We start from the raw sequence: 16,141 nt of genomic DNA, 5'->3' as shown, positions 1-16,141 counted from the left end.
CTGAGAATGTCCTAATGTCCCTGGGAAGCCCCGCTACAAGCTTTCCTCCCTCTAAAGAAGGGAAGCAAGGCAGGGCAGGACGTGCTCTCTGCCCTGTACCCTCTAAAGGTTGGGGTGCTGGTGGAGGAGGAGGGGGTCCTTGCTCTTGCCAACGCTGGTCACTGCTGGCAGGCCTGAACTTCACAAGAGAGCTGCTCGCACCACTACCACATGTCCTGAGAGCTTAAACCTACGCTGACCCCTCTGTTACTATGGCCAAAACCACATCCACAATCGGTATCTAAACTGGTCTCTTTGCTGACTCATCACTGCTACCTTCCGCTCCTAAAGTGTGAGCTCTGTGAGGAGAGGGGCCCTGTCCCTCCGTGTCACCATGTCCCCATTGTATGGACTGGGCACTGTCTGGCCTAACAACAGCAGGTGCTTAATAAATGCTGGCAGGGACTCAGCTTACTCGTCTCTGTGGTTCCTGGGCAGGGACTCAAGCCTTCACGGGATCAACATGCGAGGAAGCCAGAAGAGAGCTGCTTAAGAACCCAATTTAATAAGATTTACAAGTCGACACATACAAAAAAAGACAAACCAAACCTAAAAATGTACAAGTCACGTCAAGCCTAGGGGCGGAATCTAGAATGCAGAGAGACCCTCCGCGAGGGGCGCCGGCGCGGTGGAGATCCGATGGTAATTCCCACTGATTCTCTACATCTTGGCCTACTGAATAAACGTAACCAAAGCCTGAAACAGAAGCTAAGAATGAAGAGCCACCCAGACCTAACCTGCTCCCTCCCCTAGCCTCACTGCTCCAGGAAGAGTAGAACTGAGAAGGGTAGAGACTATGAACCTAAGAGAATGGAGCCTCCGATACAGCAGCAGGGCCTTCACGGCAGTCAGATGACCGTGCATCCCCTGCTCGTGATCCAGTGCCTGCCGTGTCTGCAAGCTGGGCTGCCCCCTGGCGACAGGAACGGGTCAGGGAGGCAGAGGGGCACCTTGGGGAGACTTGCTGCTTTGCCCCCGCTGCCACCCCGCCCTGAATCACCACTGCAGGGGCCCCATGTCAGCCCCCAGCTCCTCCTCCTCCTCTTCCTCCTTCAGCTGGAAGGGCTTCACCGGCCACTTGACCCTTACGATGGGCTCCACGTGGTCCTGCAGCCGGTGGCGCTTCATGTGGGCATTTCGACTCTTGATCTTATCGAACACCCTGCAGAGGCACCAGAGGACGTGGGGATCAGAGCAGGGGGAGGCGGGTGGGGGCACCATGAGAGGATGGAGCGGGGCTGAGGGCAGGCAGTGCCTCCAGGGAGCCCAGTACCTCTCACACTCCCGGCAGGGAAAGGCGCCCTGGCCCTCCACACTCCCGGGTGCCTCGGGGCTCCGCTTGGGGCCAGTGCTCGGGCTGGAGTTGAGGATGGACTCCCTCCTGTAACTCTTGGTCTTTATCTTTAGTTCGGGGGTTGGACGGTGGCTGGGTCTCTCCCGAGGACTGCAAGTGACCTGCAGGGGTGGGCAGAGATGACAAAAGGGTGCTGAGCCACCCCCTCACCCTGCTAAGGGACCAGTACGGACCTGGAGCCCATGCGAACATCGCCCATGGGAAGCCCCTCCTGCTGGGAGCACCCCCACCCCCACCCAGCGCAGATGGGCACCAGGCCTCCGGATCGGGCTGAACTCCAGACCCCGGCCCCAAAACCCCCTACCTTGGCTTCCGCCCTGTCTACTTCATCTGGCTCCCTCCTGACCCTCTTTTCTGGCCCTGGGGCTCGGCCACAGTCAAACTTGATCATTTTTTTCCAGATGTAATAATACTCGACACACTGGGCTACGGTCTTTGTCTGGATCTGATGGGGGAAGACAGAAGCTGGCTATGGACAGCGCCTCAGGAGCAGCAGTGAGTGGGGCCTCGATGCCCTAAAGCCCCTCCCCCTCAGGGGGCCAGCTGCCACTTTTTGAAAACCCTCCTGAACTCTCTCCTGCTATGGCTTGGTGGACCCCTTTACTAAAGGGGCAGAGAATCACAGACTCCTTCCGAGGGGTGAGGGGCTCAGAGAGGAAACCACCAGAGCCCACACCAGCTAAGCTCGCATGCTCTGAGCAACACGGCTGGCCCAGGAACCCTTCCGTCCAGGGATATGTACACAGAGGTATGTGTTCACTGTGACACCATATGGAGCCATGTGTCTACTGACCAGGACTAATTAAAGCAGAGCACCCTCATGCAGTGGGTACCGCATGGACTCTGTGACAGCTGGGCAGGGCCCTACAGTAAGTACTGAGGGAAGAGGCCCCCAAGAGGACACACAATGGGACCTCCTTAGTGATCCAGTGGTTAAGAATCTGCCTGCCAATGCAGGGGATACAGGTTCAGTCCCTGGTCCGGGAAGATTCCACATGCTGGGGAGCAACTAAGCCCACGCACCCTAGAGCCCTAGCCCTACGAGAGAAACCCCTGTAATGAGAAGCCCACAAAATGTAACTGGGGAAAGCCTATGCACAACAAGGAAGACCCAGTGCAGCCCAAAACGAAGTTTATAAAAAGAGAAGGGGACACACAATGGGATACTCCTCAGCAAAATGATGAACTACTGGCACACCCGACAGCGCGAATGAAGCTCAAAACCGTCATGCTGATTATAAGAAGTCAGACAAAGCAGAGCACGTGCTGCGCGATTACTCCATTTCTATAAAACTCTAGAAAATGCAAACTAATTTACAGTGGCAGGAGGCAGACAGGAGTTGATGGCAGGAAGGAGAGGTTACAAAGGCGCAGGAGGGAACTTCTGACCCCATGGACTGCAGCCCACCAGGCTTCTCCGTCCATGGGATTTTTCAGGTGAGTATACTGGAGTGGTTGCCACTCCCTTCTCCATGGGATTTTCCCAACCCAGGAATCGAACCCACGTTTCCTGTGTCTCCTGCATGGGCAGGCAGGTTCTTTACCCGCTGAGCCACCGGGGATAGGTACGTCAAAACATCGAATCTTACACTTCGATTATGTGCAGTTTTGTGGATAAGTTTTTTAAAAAAGAGCAAAATAATCAGCAGGGTATCAAATATACAACCTCATCATTTTTTGAGAAAGTGTACATATGTGTGTAAACTGTACGGACAGTAAAAGCCTGTCAGGTTACAGTCAGAAGTAGGACAGTGGGGTGGGGCCTGGAGGGCTTTATTTTGAACATGGGCTTCTTTTCTGTATTGTTTGGGGCTGTTCCCAGCGATGGCTTTTTAAAGTTGTCAGTCGTTCAGAGCAGGAGCAGAGGGTTGCTCCCGACAGGCCCTGCGGCTCTAGCCCCTCGGTGCGGTAAGGGAACCTCATCTATGCCAGCCTGCCACGTGCGCCTTACCGTCTTGTGTATCAAGTTAAAGTCCTTCTTGTGGGCACAGAATGCCTTCTTAAAGAGCCTCTTCTCCATGGGGGTCCAGATGTCTGAACCTAGCAAGAAATAGCCGGGGGGCATTTCTTCCTCTGGGACCACGGTCACGGCCCCTCCTTCAGGCTGCTGTGACCCGGCACTGACTAGATGCCAGGATCTCTGCTAAGCCCCTTTCTTGCTTGGTCTCCTACAATCTTCAAGAACCTTAGCAGGTAGGGGCTACTACCATCCCCACTTGACAGATGCCATAGCTGAGGCAGCCACTGGTTAAGGGACTCGCCCAACTGCAGGCGGATTCCAGGGCTGAGTGCCTGCCCCCAGCCCTCCCTGGCACCCCCTTCCCGGCCAGGCAGAGCCCAGGAGGGAACGAGTGGACAGAAGGTAGGAAGCAGCTATAAAACAGCGCCCATGGGGTCCCCCGGAGAGTACAGGCCCTCCCGGGAAGGCAGGTGAGACCCTGAGACAACACCGCTCTGCCGTGGAAACTGACTGGCCCTCAGGGGCCTCAGCCAGGCCCACACCATGCCAGCAGTCACGCTCCACTCACCTGTGTAGCGGTAGCTGGCAAGAGGGTGAGTTCGCGGCTTCTGGGGTCCTCTGAGTAAGAGGGTCTCCAGGGCAACCTGGAACAGGGGGCACGGGAGGTGGAGGCCCGCCTTCATCCTTTCATTCATTTGGAAACCCCGGCAGCATGCCCTAAAGCCACGCCCACCGCAGGGCCACGCGGAGCCAGCCCACCTGTTCACCCGCCCCGCGCCTGCGCCTCACCTGGATGTCGCCCTGGGCTTCATGCAGGCAGTGCAGTGCCAGCTCCAGGTTGGTGCCCCCGCCGGGCATCACGCTGGAGCAGGCCACATTGCAGAGCTCCGTTACTGTTTTCAGGAGGGGAGGAAGCGGAGACACAGAGGGTCAGGGGGAGCCAGAGAAGAGGCCTCCCTGAGGGCACCATTAGGGTGGGAGAGACTCCTTGTCACCACCTCCCTCTAGTAAAGGCAGGCTGAGGGAAGGGAGGGACCTGGAGGAAGGGCTCAACCCTGCTCCTGGCAGTGGGTGAGAGGGGAGGTGGGCCAGGGACCACAGCGGGAGCAGTACTGTGCTGAAGGCCGCCTCTGTCCACCCCTGACCCCCGCACACTGCTTCTTGCTCAGGGTGGGAACTCGGAGGACAAACTCCCTGGAGATAGAGGAGGGCCCTTGGGACCCTGGCCCCAAGGTCTCAGCCACCTCTGTCCTGCGTTTCCGGGTTGCTCATCACATCTCCCCACGGCTTCCAGACCAGAGAAGCGACATGCTCATCAATCCCAGCCAAAGAGCTGTCCTGGAGCTCTGGAATTTCAGCCTGAAACCGGCTTCCTATGTTGATGTGTCTGAAACGAGGACACACCCACAGGTGTACAAGACTCACGTACGATGCGTGACCAAGGTGGGAAGTAGAGCAGAGACGCCCCGTGAGTCTGCTCTTGGGCCACGGCCCTGCTCTGTGGATGCCCTCTGCCGTCTTTCAGACACACGAAGTGTTCGTTACCCCAACAGACACACGCAGGCGTTCCAGAAACCTCCTGAGGGACACTCAACGCCCTCCTCCGATTTCGTCGCCAGGTTTCTGGCCTCAGCCGTCTGGGGTCTAGGACCGGGGAGGTGTGTGCTGACACCTGGCCTGCCTCTACATCTGAGGTCCCCTCATCTAGCCGCAGTCCACGGCCCTGCACGCGTGTCCCCCTGTGCCACCGGCAGTTCTCTCCAGAGCCCCAGTGTTCTGGGCCTTCTATCCTCAGGGAGCCAACTACGGTATGTCCGGACAGACGGACTGCTGAGGGGGGACAGCCGGAGAAGCCCAGCACTTCTCTCCTGGAGAGGCTCAGCACCTAGACCGGGTTCCCTGGGATGAAGGTGCCGACAGAGCCACACGGGAATGCGCAGAGGGTAAGAGCGTCCCCGTTCTGGAAGGATCCTCAGGTTCTGTCCCAACTCACGGTTCAATGCTGATCTTGGTGTCGTCCTTCACCAGACAGATGCCGAAGGAGCCATCCAGGGGATCTGGAAAACACGTAAAGAAGAGCCTCAAAAAGGCTGGCTACAACTGACCTGTGAGGCCCTTTCTGACTCCCTTTCTGGAGCAGCTAATAGACCCACTACTGTATATAAAATAGATAATCAACAAGGACCTCCTGGACTTCCCTGGTGGTCCAACGGTTAAGAATCCACCTTGCAAAGCAGGGGACATGGGTTCGATCCCTGATCTGGGAAGATCCCACATGCCACGTGCGCCACAACTACCGAGCCAGCGTGTTGCAACTTCTGAAGTGCGTGTGCCCCGGGGCCATGCTCCGCAACGAGAGAAGCCACTGCAATGAGAGGCCTGCACACCACAACTACAGAGCAGACCTGGCACGCCACTAGAGAAAGCCCGCACGCAGCAAGGAAGGCCCGGTGCAGCCCAGCAAACAGAACAGAACCAAAAAAACCCAAGGACCGACTGTACAGCACAGAGAACCATACTCAATGATCTGCAATAGTAACCATACTCAATGATCTGTAATAGTAACCATACTCAATGATCTTCTCTATGGAAGAAGAATCTGAAAAGAACAGATAAGTGGATAACTAAACCACTTTTGCTGAACACCTGAAACCAACACAACATGGTAAATAATTATGCTCCAATATACACGCCAATAAAAAACTATACTCCAATATAAAATAAAAAAGTAGAAAAAAAAGACTGCATGGTATGAAATTATCTCAAAAATTAAAAGTAGAACTATCATATGGTCCAGCAATCCCACTTCTGGGTATTCATCCAAAAGAATTGCAGTCAAGATCTCAAAAATACATCTGAACTCCCATGTCCACTCCAGCACTATTCACAGTAGCCAAGAGGTGGAGACCACCTCAATGTCCCCGATGGGCAACTACACACATACAGGAAATGGGGTGTGTGCCTACGATGGGGCACTGTTCAGCCGTCAAAAAGGAAATTCTGCAGAATGCAACAGGGCAATGAACTCTCATACAGTGCTCGTGGAAGTGTAAAACGACCGTTTTGGAAAAGTCTGGCAGTTCCTTAAACAGTCAAACAGTTACCCTACGGACCAGCAATGCCACCCTGAGGCATACACCCAAGAGAAATCAGAACTTAGGTACGACGAAAACTGATGCCTAAGGGTTCTTAACCAGTGCTCTTTGCAATAGCCAAGGGACAAAAACAGCCCAGATGCTCACCAACTGATGAGTGGATAAATAAAAGGTCACCTGTCCAGACAACGGCGTATCATTCATCCATAAAAAGAACGAAGCCCTGATACATACGACGGGGTGAACCCTGCAGATGTTCCTCCAAGTGAACAAACCACACACAAACTGTCACGTATCACAGGACACCGATTCGATGAAACGTCTAGAGAAGGCAGACCCATGGAGAGAGAAACTAGACCAGTAGGTGAGTGCTGCCTGGGGCTGAGGAGCTGGGGGGCTATGGGGCCTGTGTGTAACTGCTCGTGCATATAGCACATCTCCTGAGGAGATGAACGTGCTTAGGATCAGACTGTGTGACGGGTGCACAACCCTATGAATATTCTCGCAAACACCGTACACTTTAAACGGGTGGTTCCTGTGATCTGTGAATTATATCTCAGTAAACCTGTTTAAAAATTACTCAAAAGACTGGGCAGAAGAAGGGTGGCTAGGTTAAATGGCCTGTTTTCTTTCTGCCTACAAAATTACAAGCAGCTAGAAGGCTGCTGGACCCAGATAGTCCTGGGATAGTTATGAACAGCAACGGGACCGCCAGACCGATGCAGCCACAGGCCAGGGAAAACGGCTGGACCGCATGCTACCAGAGGGGTGGGTCTGGCCTGCCGCGGCCACCGGAGGGGGTGGGGATCAGCCTCACTCACTGAGCACCGTGCTGATGAGCCTGTCAGGGCTGGCCTGAGCGGACGTGGAACAGAGGGTGTTGAAATAGAGCCCTGAGCCCTCCCGGATGGGGCTGAGCATGGGCGGCGGTGTGTAGGGCGAGCACTGGAACAGCCCCTTCAGGAGGCGGTCCACCAGGAACACGGGGGAGCGCAGGCGGCTCTGGTGACACCCCCCCGGGCCCGGCTGCCCGAACGTGGGGGGCGGAGGAGGGACGAACAGCGCCTTGGGCTGGGGGCGCTTCTTCCGCTTTCGGTGCTGGCCATCCTCCTTGCTGTTTCTCTCGTCCCCATCCTTCTCCTGTCCCTGGACAAGAAGAGGCTTCAGAACCCCGAGGGGTCACCTGAGGCCACCTGCCCCAAGCTCAGTCCTCAAGACGGCAGGAGAGCAGGACAGGTAGTGACCACAGAGACGTGTGCCCAGCCTGACCGTGCCCACAGCCCTCGGCAGAGGCAGCCGGGCAGGGCCACCATGCCTGCGCCAGACCCCAGACCCTGAGCTGGGCGGTGTGCGAAGCTGGAGCCTTCTCATGCATCCACACCCCCAGGGAGAGGCCCTCCCTCAGACCATTTTGGAAACTCACTGATCTCGCGGCTCAGTATGCTCTCTCTCACCTCCATGCAATCCGCTCCCCCTCACCCCCATCTTACTCCTTCTCGTCTTCTAGATCTCAGCTCTAACACCCCCTCCTCCAGGAAGTCCTCCCTGGCCTGCTCAGGCTGGTCTCTGGTGCCCCCTTGGGGCTCCCACAGCTCCCTCGGCTCCCCCTCCAGCCCAGCCCAGCCCAGCCCACTCCACGCGTCACTGTCTGGGGATGGGGGCTCTCCACTCCACTGGGCCGGGAGCCCCAGGAGACAGGCTGCTGTGGTTGCTGCCGTGTCCCCAGTGCAGAGTCAGACACAGAGGAAGTCCAGTGGAGGGTGAATGAATGAATGGATTGAAACTAAGCTCTTCCAGAGTCAGGAGTTCGGGGCTTTTCCCACGGCTCCCATTGGCAGGTGGGAGTGGCGGGATGGAGGTGGACTGATCGGCACTCACCTTGCTCCCTGGGGGGCGGTTTGCTGGGGCCACAGGGACCCCCAAAGAGGCTGCGGTTGGGTTGTCCAGGCACTTTCTGGCTCCCAGGGGACTCTGCCCATCCCCCTCTGGCCTCAGCACCTGTCTTGAGGGCTTGCAAAACTCCATGCCAAACACCTGCACACAGAGAAGAGACAGCCCTTTAAGGGGAAGAGGTTGGGAGCAAGGGCCCCTCCAGAGGAGCACTGCCCTGGCTCCCAGCCCCCAGCCAGGCCCCCACCTCTCCCCAACTCTGGTGAGCTGAATGCAGCCTCACGCCCCTTCACCTGTGGATCCTGCTTCCCTCGAGGTGACGGCCACTGGTCGCTGTGAAAACACATGTGGCTGTTCAGCCCCTTCTCTGTATAGAACATCTGGCTGCAGTTCTTGCAAATGTACGTGCTCCTTGGCTCTGCCCAGTCTGTGGAGCCCCTGTTGTGCTGGTGACTGCGGGGAGACGTGTCAGGAGGCAGGAAAGGGAGAATGGGGCTCCATCCCCAAGCCTGGATACCCTGACAGCTGCGGGTGAACTGAAGGAAAGGAGACGATGCCCCGATCCCCCACGGCCTGGTGCTTGCCCCTTCAGGAGGGCAGCACCCACAGCTCGCCCCTGGGCAGCAGGTCAGAGCCAGCAGGGAACTCCCGGGGGTGCTGAGCTCCCCCGGCCGGGCAGGGAGGGGCTACTGCACTTACCAGCCGCTGGCCACGTTCTCCTCCTTCATCGGGTGGGGGAGCCGGTAGATATTTCCACCCTGGAGATGAAAGCACACCTCAGCCGACAGATCAGAGATGAGGTGCAGGAGTGAAAGCTGTGAGGCACTTAGGGGAAAACACGGCTGTAATTCTTAGTGGCCCTGAAGCAGGCCACAGTTCCTTGGGTGACTCCAAAACCGAAGACAGAACAAATCAGCAAAACGTAAACTTTCTTTTAAAAAAAAAACTGAAACCTTCTGCGCTTCAAAGGATAGCATCAAGAAGTGAAAAGTCACAGCCTTCAAAAACAAACTTATGATTACCAAAGGGGAAAGGTGGGGAGAGGGAGTTTGGGATTAACAGAAACACACGACTATATACAAGACAAGTAACCAACAAGGACCTACTGTATAGCACAGAGAACTCTACTCAGCATCCTGCAATAACCTATAAGGGAAAGAATCTGAAAACTCATGGATACGTGTACACGTATGACTGCGTCACTTCGCTGTACACCTGAAACCGACACAATGCTGTAAGTCAACTAGAATATAAACTAACATTTTTTAAAAAGTGAAAAGACAGAATGGGAGAAAAAGAGTCGCAAATCACATATCTGGTAAGGGTCTTGTATATGTAATACATAAGGAATTCTCACAGCTCAAGAGTAATAACACAAACCAACTTAAAAATGGGCAAAGTCTCTGAGCAGACACTTAACCAGAGGATGTATCAATAGCCAATAAGCACATAAAAAGATGCTCAAGACTGTAGCCATCAGGGAAATGCAAATCAAACCATAATCAGGTTATCGCTTCCCACCCACTAAGGCGGCTGTATCAGAAGGAAACAGCTGGACGATGACAAGTGTTGGTGAGAAGCTGGAGCCCTCAGACTCTGAGTGGGAAGGTAAGACGGTTTTTGGAAAAGTCTGGCAGTTTCTGAAACAGAGAGGATTACCCTATAATCCAGCAATTCTGGTGTTACCTCCCAGGAAAAATGAAAACATATGTCTAAACAATAACAGACGTTAAGGGCAGCACTATCACAATGGCCAAGTGAACACAACCCAGATGCCCACACGTGTGCGTACAATGGACAACTACTGAGCAATACAAAGGAAAGAAGTTCTGATCCACGCTACAATACGGATGAACTCTGAAAACATCGTACTAAGTGGAAGAAGCAAACGACACAAAAGGCCACACAACGTATGATTCCAATCATACAAAGTGTCCAAGACAGGCAAATCCATGGAAGCAGAAGGTGGACTCATGATTGCTAGGGGCTGGGAGGGATGGAGAGACTGTGGTAGACAGCAGGGTATGGGGTGTCTCTTGGGGGCGATGGAAGTATTTAGGCAAAGAGCAGTGAAATGCAAGGGTGCACAGCCTTGTAAACATGCTCAAAAGCCACTGGGTGGCACATTTTTGAGTGGTGAGTCAGGGACTTGCTGGTGGCCCAGTGGTTAAGACCGCATGCTTCCAATGCAGGGGGCATGGATTCAACCCCCGGTCGGAGAGCTAACATCCCACATGCCTCGCGGCCAAAATAAAATAACCAAATATAAAACTGAAAACTTAATCTCAAAAAATAAACAAGATGGTGAGTGAGACAGCATGTAAATATTAAAGCTATCAAAAAAAAATTAAAGAAGAGGATGAGATAGCTGTGGCCTGACAGAAGGATGCTGGACCTCAGAAGGTCAGCAGGAGGTAAGGCCGAGCCCTCTACTCCTGGGACCTCGTGGGCGCCACGTGGGGGACCTGAGCGCTCCACGAGGGCCGACTGGCACAGCGCCAGCAGCTGGGGGCCAAGTCAGACCTGTGACCCGTGACTCACGACCAGAAAAGACACGGCATTTCACATGGCAACGTCAAAGGCCGAGGAGCGCTACCTTCACATCCTCTGAAGACGCGAAGGAGGCAGATCCAAAAGGAAGCGAGAGGGAGAAAGGAAGCAAACAGAAAACGTGTAGTGAAGCAACGTGACACCGAGTGTCTCTCCCAACTCGAAAGCCCTGTTTCGTGCGTGCGTGGTGGGCTCGCGGTAGGGGGATGATGGGAGGGACCACCTCTTCTCTGAACCCTCCCTCCCCCTCTGTACAACTGCATCTGAGGATTCGCTGAGGTTAAACAAGGTGCCTGGACAAGTCAGAAACCCAGAAGTGGGTAATGACCAGACTCTGCCTCCTGTAGGGTTAGGTCCGTGAGACGGCCCTGGTACCTGGATCCTGTTGAATATCGTCAGTTTGGACTTGGAGTCCCTGGAGAGGTCTGCTGGAGGCCCTGCCGACGAGAAGGAAGCCATGGCCACCTGACTCGGGGAAGCCGCACAGCACATATCCATTTTCACCTTCTCCTTCCGGACGCCTGAAAAGCGCTGTGCTCTGGAGTTGCCGGAGAAGAGCCTGTAGCCTCCACCCCGGGAGCAGGCCGGGCCCTTTTCGGCTTTTGTGGCCCCAGAGGCCATGCCATTCTCAGCCTGGGTCTGCTTCCCTGGGAGGTGGGTTCCAGATGGCTCGTCCCCTCCTAACTGGGTCTGACGCAGGCCCCCGGGAGAGAAGATATCGCCCAGATCCAAGGTCCCTTTTGAGGACCTCAACTGCTTGGCCAGAGAAGAGATGTCCGGGTTCCCGGGAGGGTCCAGGGATGACGCTGTGAGGGCTGGCGGAGCAGCAGCCACTTTTGGCCCACCCTTTGCATCCCGGCTCATGCCGCCAGGTGAGGCCTCCCTGGGGAAAGTGGGTGTGGATTTTCTCCGGCGGGCTGGGGAGCCCTCTGGCTCAGGGTTCATGGGGCCAGCACGGAGAGAGTCAACAGTGGGCGTCAGAGACGGGGGCTGCTGTGGCCGTGGCCCCTGCAGCGGCTTCAGGGGGCCCTGCTTGCCATCGGGAGTGGGGAGCTGGGAGGAAGCGGTGGCCACCTGGGCATGAGAGAAGATCCGCTGGGACTTGGTGATCATCTGGAACACCTGCATCTGCTCGTGGCTCACCAGGGACTCCTGCGACTTCAGGAAGAGCTGCCGGAAGAGCGGCGTGGCATCCGACGAGAGGCTGCTGGGCTTCAAGCCAGGATCCTGCGAGCCAGGGTCCCCGGGTTTCGGCCACCGGAAGGAGTCGCAGTCAAACTTGCTCTTCTTGGGAGCCCAGCAGTCATCATCCCCACTGGCACAGGCAAATCTGGGGTCCCCCGAGGCCTCCCCGGGAGCCTTCAGGAGCATGGGAGGGAAGGGCGGCACGTCCTCTGGGCCGAGCCCCAGGCCAGCTGAGGGTTCCCCCACTAGGGAGGTGCTGCTGAGCCCAGGGCCAGGCTCAGAGGCCTCCTGGGATGGCGGCTTATGGACGACAAACATACCATTCCCTTTGCTCTTGGGGCAGCCCGACAGGTTCTGCAGCCACTGGAAACTGTGGCTTGATGGCTGGGAACCAGTGGTGGGGATTGTCTGGCCACGGAACAGAGGCAGGCAGGAGGGCAGAGGGGCGCCCTCGGGCCAGCCCTCCAGGGAGGACGAGAGCTGGAGTGGCTCTAGCTCGGCTGGGTCGGGGCCGCTGCTCTCCGCCGCCCGCGAGTGAATGGCCGTGAACACGTCAGCGGCAGGCTCCTTCCTTGAGGGCCTCGACTCCTCGAGAACGTCAGGGCCCAGGGTCCCCGGGGTGCCAGCTGGGCCGCAGCAGGAAGACCCCGAGGACGGGCAGGAGCAGGCCATGTTCCTCCCCTCACCGCTGTCCGCAAGCCCAGCCGGCCCCGGGGAAGGGATCTTGTGGTGGACGATGCTGTTCACGAGGCAGCGCAGGAAGTCTCGGTTGGGCAGGAGGGAACCGGGGGACCTCAGGCCGGATGGTGTGGGCTGGCCTGCCACCTCGTGCATGTGGGGTGAGTCCCCACAGGCCTCCTCCTCCGGGGGCACCTCCTTGAGGATGCACAGGCCGTGCTGGACCTCGTAGTGCCGGCGCAGCGAGCGGTAGTCGCAGTAGCTCTTGCTGCAGCCCTGCTCGATGCACACGAAGGGCTTGGTCTTCTGGTGGGTGAGCATGTGTCCGGTCCTGGAAGCACACGAGCACGGGGTCATGGGGGGTCTTTTGTGCGAGTCACCTGTCGCAGGAACCCAAGCACGTCCCCAGGGAACATCGGGGCAGAAAATGGGCTCAGACCCCATGAAGAAAGACCCCCGACTAAGGTCAAGGTCATCTAGAACGGGGGCTCTTTCCCGCACCCTTAGGCAAACCCCTAATCAGAGAAAAAATCGTGGGAGCCAAGTCAGAGTTCCCCAAAGCAACACCAGTCTCCAGAGTTGCTCCCTGAGGACTTGGGCTCAGCTGGCAAGTGAGTTTTGAAAAAACACTGTTTACTTCTTGGATGTTCATAGTAGCAAAGTGAAAAGCCATAGAGAACATAAAGCGAACCTGCTTAACTTTCCATGTCTCTCCAAGTTATTTGCCCACAGAATCACCTTTTTCCAAAGAGCCCCTTTTAGCATCCTGAGAACCAGAGTTCGGAGAACGCATGCAAAGAAGTGTTAACTTGGGGGTGCTCCTTCTTTGAACAAAGGAGTCTCTGCCTTCCCAAAGGATTCCTCTAGAGAGCCACCTGCGACCCCCATCGCAAAACAAAAAGAAAAAAACTACAGATGCCCAGTCAATAAAGACTCTCTAGAAAACAGCCAAATTTGCCTGTAATTTCTGCAAATATGAATGAATACAAATGTCTTATATTTGTATCCCACTTGTACCTACGTTAATTTATTACAGAAATAAGCAAATGGGTAAATCACCCTCTGGGTTCCCAGCAGCCCTACTCTGGATGGTTCTGATAAATGAGGCACAATAAATAAAAAAATTCTCCCCGCAAAGGTGAACCCTTAGCTTCCATCTGAGGGAAGCAGCAGAGAAGGGATCAAGAGACCCAGGTTCTGGCCCTAACTGTTACCATCCTGTGACATGAGCAAATTGCTTCCCATCCCTGGCGGGGAGGGGGGTGGGGAGGGGGTTAGGCAGCAAGGACAGAATGAAAGTGGGATTCGCTGATGCTCTGTGCAGGCTGTGCTCCTCAGCTGCTCAGTCGTGTCCGACCCTTTGTGACCCCATGGACTGTAGCCTGCCAGGCTCTTCTGTCCATGGGATTCTCCGGGCAAGAGTACTGGAGTGGGTAGCCATTCCCTCCTCCAGGGGATCTTCCCGACCCAGGGACTGAACCCGCGTCTCTAGCATTGGCAGGTGGATTCTTTACCACTGTCTCTCCTGACAAGCCTGGGCATGCTATCAAAAGGTGATGGATAATCCCTCCCACTTACAGCTCTTTCCATTTGAAAAGTCTTGTCTTTCCTTCCTCAGTAGCAAGAAAACCTTATCATTTCTAAGGCATGAAGAACAAAGGTAATTCTGCTCTTACACTGGGCTTGCTTTTTAAAATCAAGAATTTAAAAAAAAAAGGGAGAGTGAACATTCCAAGCATTTCATAGCCTCTCATAGTCTCTTATCCCAATGCATACCCCTCACAGAGCACAGATCTGTTCTCTTCAGGCACCTGCTCTAAATCTTTCTGCACAGAGTTAGCCCAATTCCCTCCAGGACAAAACTGCCCCTGGGGTGTGTCTTTAAACCACAGGGGTCCCGTCTGCCAATCGCAGCAGCACTCGCCTCTCTGGAGTGGGTTTGGGGGCTGGGGCCGTGTGGGTCTGGCCCCCAGAACCCTGGCACCTCAAGGAAACCAGTCTGCGTCTGAGCACAGGTTGCACACCCCCGGGGGCCTCGACAGGGCGGGTGCAGGCTGATGGGAGGGGTGCTGAGGCCCAGGCACGCCCCCGGCCCCTACACTGCATGCGAGCACAGGCTGCACACCCCTGGAGGCCTCGACAGGGCGGGTGCAGGCTGATGGGAGGGGTGCTGAGGCCCAGGCGCGCCCCCGGCCCCTACACTGCATGTGAGCACAGGCTGCACACCCCTGGGGGCCTCGACACGGCGGGTGCGGGCTGATGGTAGGGGTGCTGAGGCCCAGGCGTGCCCCCAGCCCCCTGGGCAGACGTCCTGACCCGGCCCCTACGCACAGGTGGTCCTGCCGCTTGAAGGCCTTGCTGCAGATCTTGCACACGTGCTTCCTCTCCTGGCTGTGCGTCAGGTAGTGCTTGCTCAGGGAGCTGGCGCTGCTGAACACCTTCCCGCAGAGGCTGCAGTCCAGGAGTGTGTTCTGAGGGGAGCTGTGCTGCCGCTTGCCTTTCCGTGCGCTCCCCGAGGTGGCCCGGCCTCCTTCATCCGCTTCTTTGGGCACCTTGAGGGCGCCCTGCCCCAGGTCTAGATGGAGGGAGAAGGCACAGGCTCTAGACCTCCAGGGACCTCCACAGACCACCAGGCCGGGACCCCGGGGGCACGACCTCACCTTGTAAGGAAGCCTGAGACTCGGGATCTACACACTCCTCCAGCAGCTTTGTGGAGTCACTGTCCTTCCCTGAGTACAGGGACAGGGTGTCCAGGTTGTCCTCCAGCGGCTCGCTGGGCGCGTCGGGCGCCGGGAAGCTGGGGTCCAGCTCCAGACCTCTCAGGCCACCGTAGAGCAGGTCCCGCGAGCCAGGCCCCAGGTCCCGGTTGATGGCGTCGCTGCAGGTGAGCGCCTGGTTCTCGGGAAACGAAGGGAGGTGCATCTCGGAAGGAAGGGCACCCTCGTCCCCCAGGCTGTACTGGTCCATGGCTCTCCACCGCCAGGGCTCAGCCAAGAGCTACTCTCCAGACAATCAGGGCTGTGTGCGGAGTCAGGGAGGAGAGAGCGGGTCTTGATGGTGGCTAACTCCTGAGAACGAACAAGGAAGAACCACAGTTACGAGAAGCCAACATGCACGGTGGACAGAGTGTGGACTTGGAATTCACACAGACGCGTACTGGAGTCTGTTCTCTGCCACTCAGCAGCCATGTGACCTTGGGCAGTCACTCAAGTACCACGAGCCCTAGTTTCCTCATCTGTAAATTCAGCATAAGAGTATCTCCATCGTGAGACTCTTGTAAGGAATAAATTAAAAAGGTTTTGGCGGCATGGTGGACTGAACCGATCTCTTTCTCCAACTATAAACTCATGAGATAAAATACAATTTTTAGTAGAGAGCCAGGCTCAAGAG

At 56.1% G+C, this 16,141-nt stretch overlaps 1 protein-coding gene across 1 annotated transcript; it reads right to left on the bottom strand.

Moving 5' to 3' along the window:
- Positions 1–526: 526 nt before the first annotated feature.
- On the bottom strand, positions 527–15,811 carry ZNF541 (zinc finger protein 541). The gene is made up of 15 exons (XM_027515327.1): positions 15,412–15,811; positions 15,083–15,326; positions 11,264–13,082; positions 9,038–9,096; positions 8,632–8,791; positions 8,327–8,482; positions 7,270–7,594; positions 5,347–5,410; positions 4,598–4,740; positions 4,143–4,246; positions 3,922–3,997; positions 3,345–3,433; positions 1,698–1,838; positions 1,313–1,494; positions 527–1,201 (listed from the first exon to the last, which is right to left on the bottom strand). The coding sequence occupies exons 1-15, from the start codon at positions 15,716–15,718 to the stop codon at positions 1,036–1,038; spliced, it is 4,035 nt and encodes a 1,344-aa protein (XP_027371128.1). The 5' UTR covers positions 15,719–15,811; the 3' UTR covers positions 527–1,035.
- Positions 15,812–16,141: the final 330 nt, after the last annotated feature.

This window comes from Bos indicus x Bos taurus, chromosome 18, assembly GCF_003369695.1.
Source record: "Bos indicus x Bos taurus breed Angus x Brahman F1 hybrid chromosome 18, Bos_hybrid_MaternalHap_v2.0, whole genome shotgun sequence".
NCBI classification, from domain to species: domain Eukaryota; kingdom Metazoa; phylum Chordata; class Mammalia; order Artiodactyla; family Bovidae; genus Bos; species Bos indicus x Bos taurus.
The sequence above is the reverse complement of the archived record's forward strand: the minus strand, read 5'-3'. Positions and strand labels throughout refer to the sequence as shown.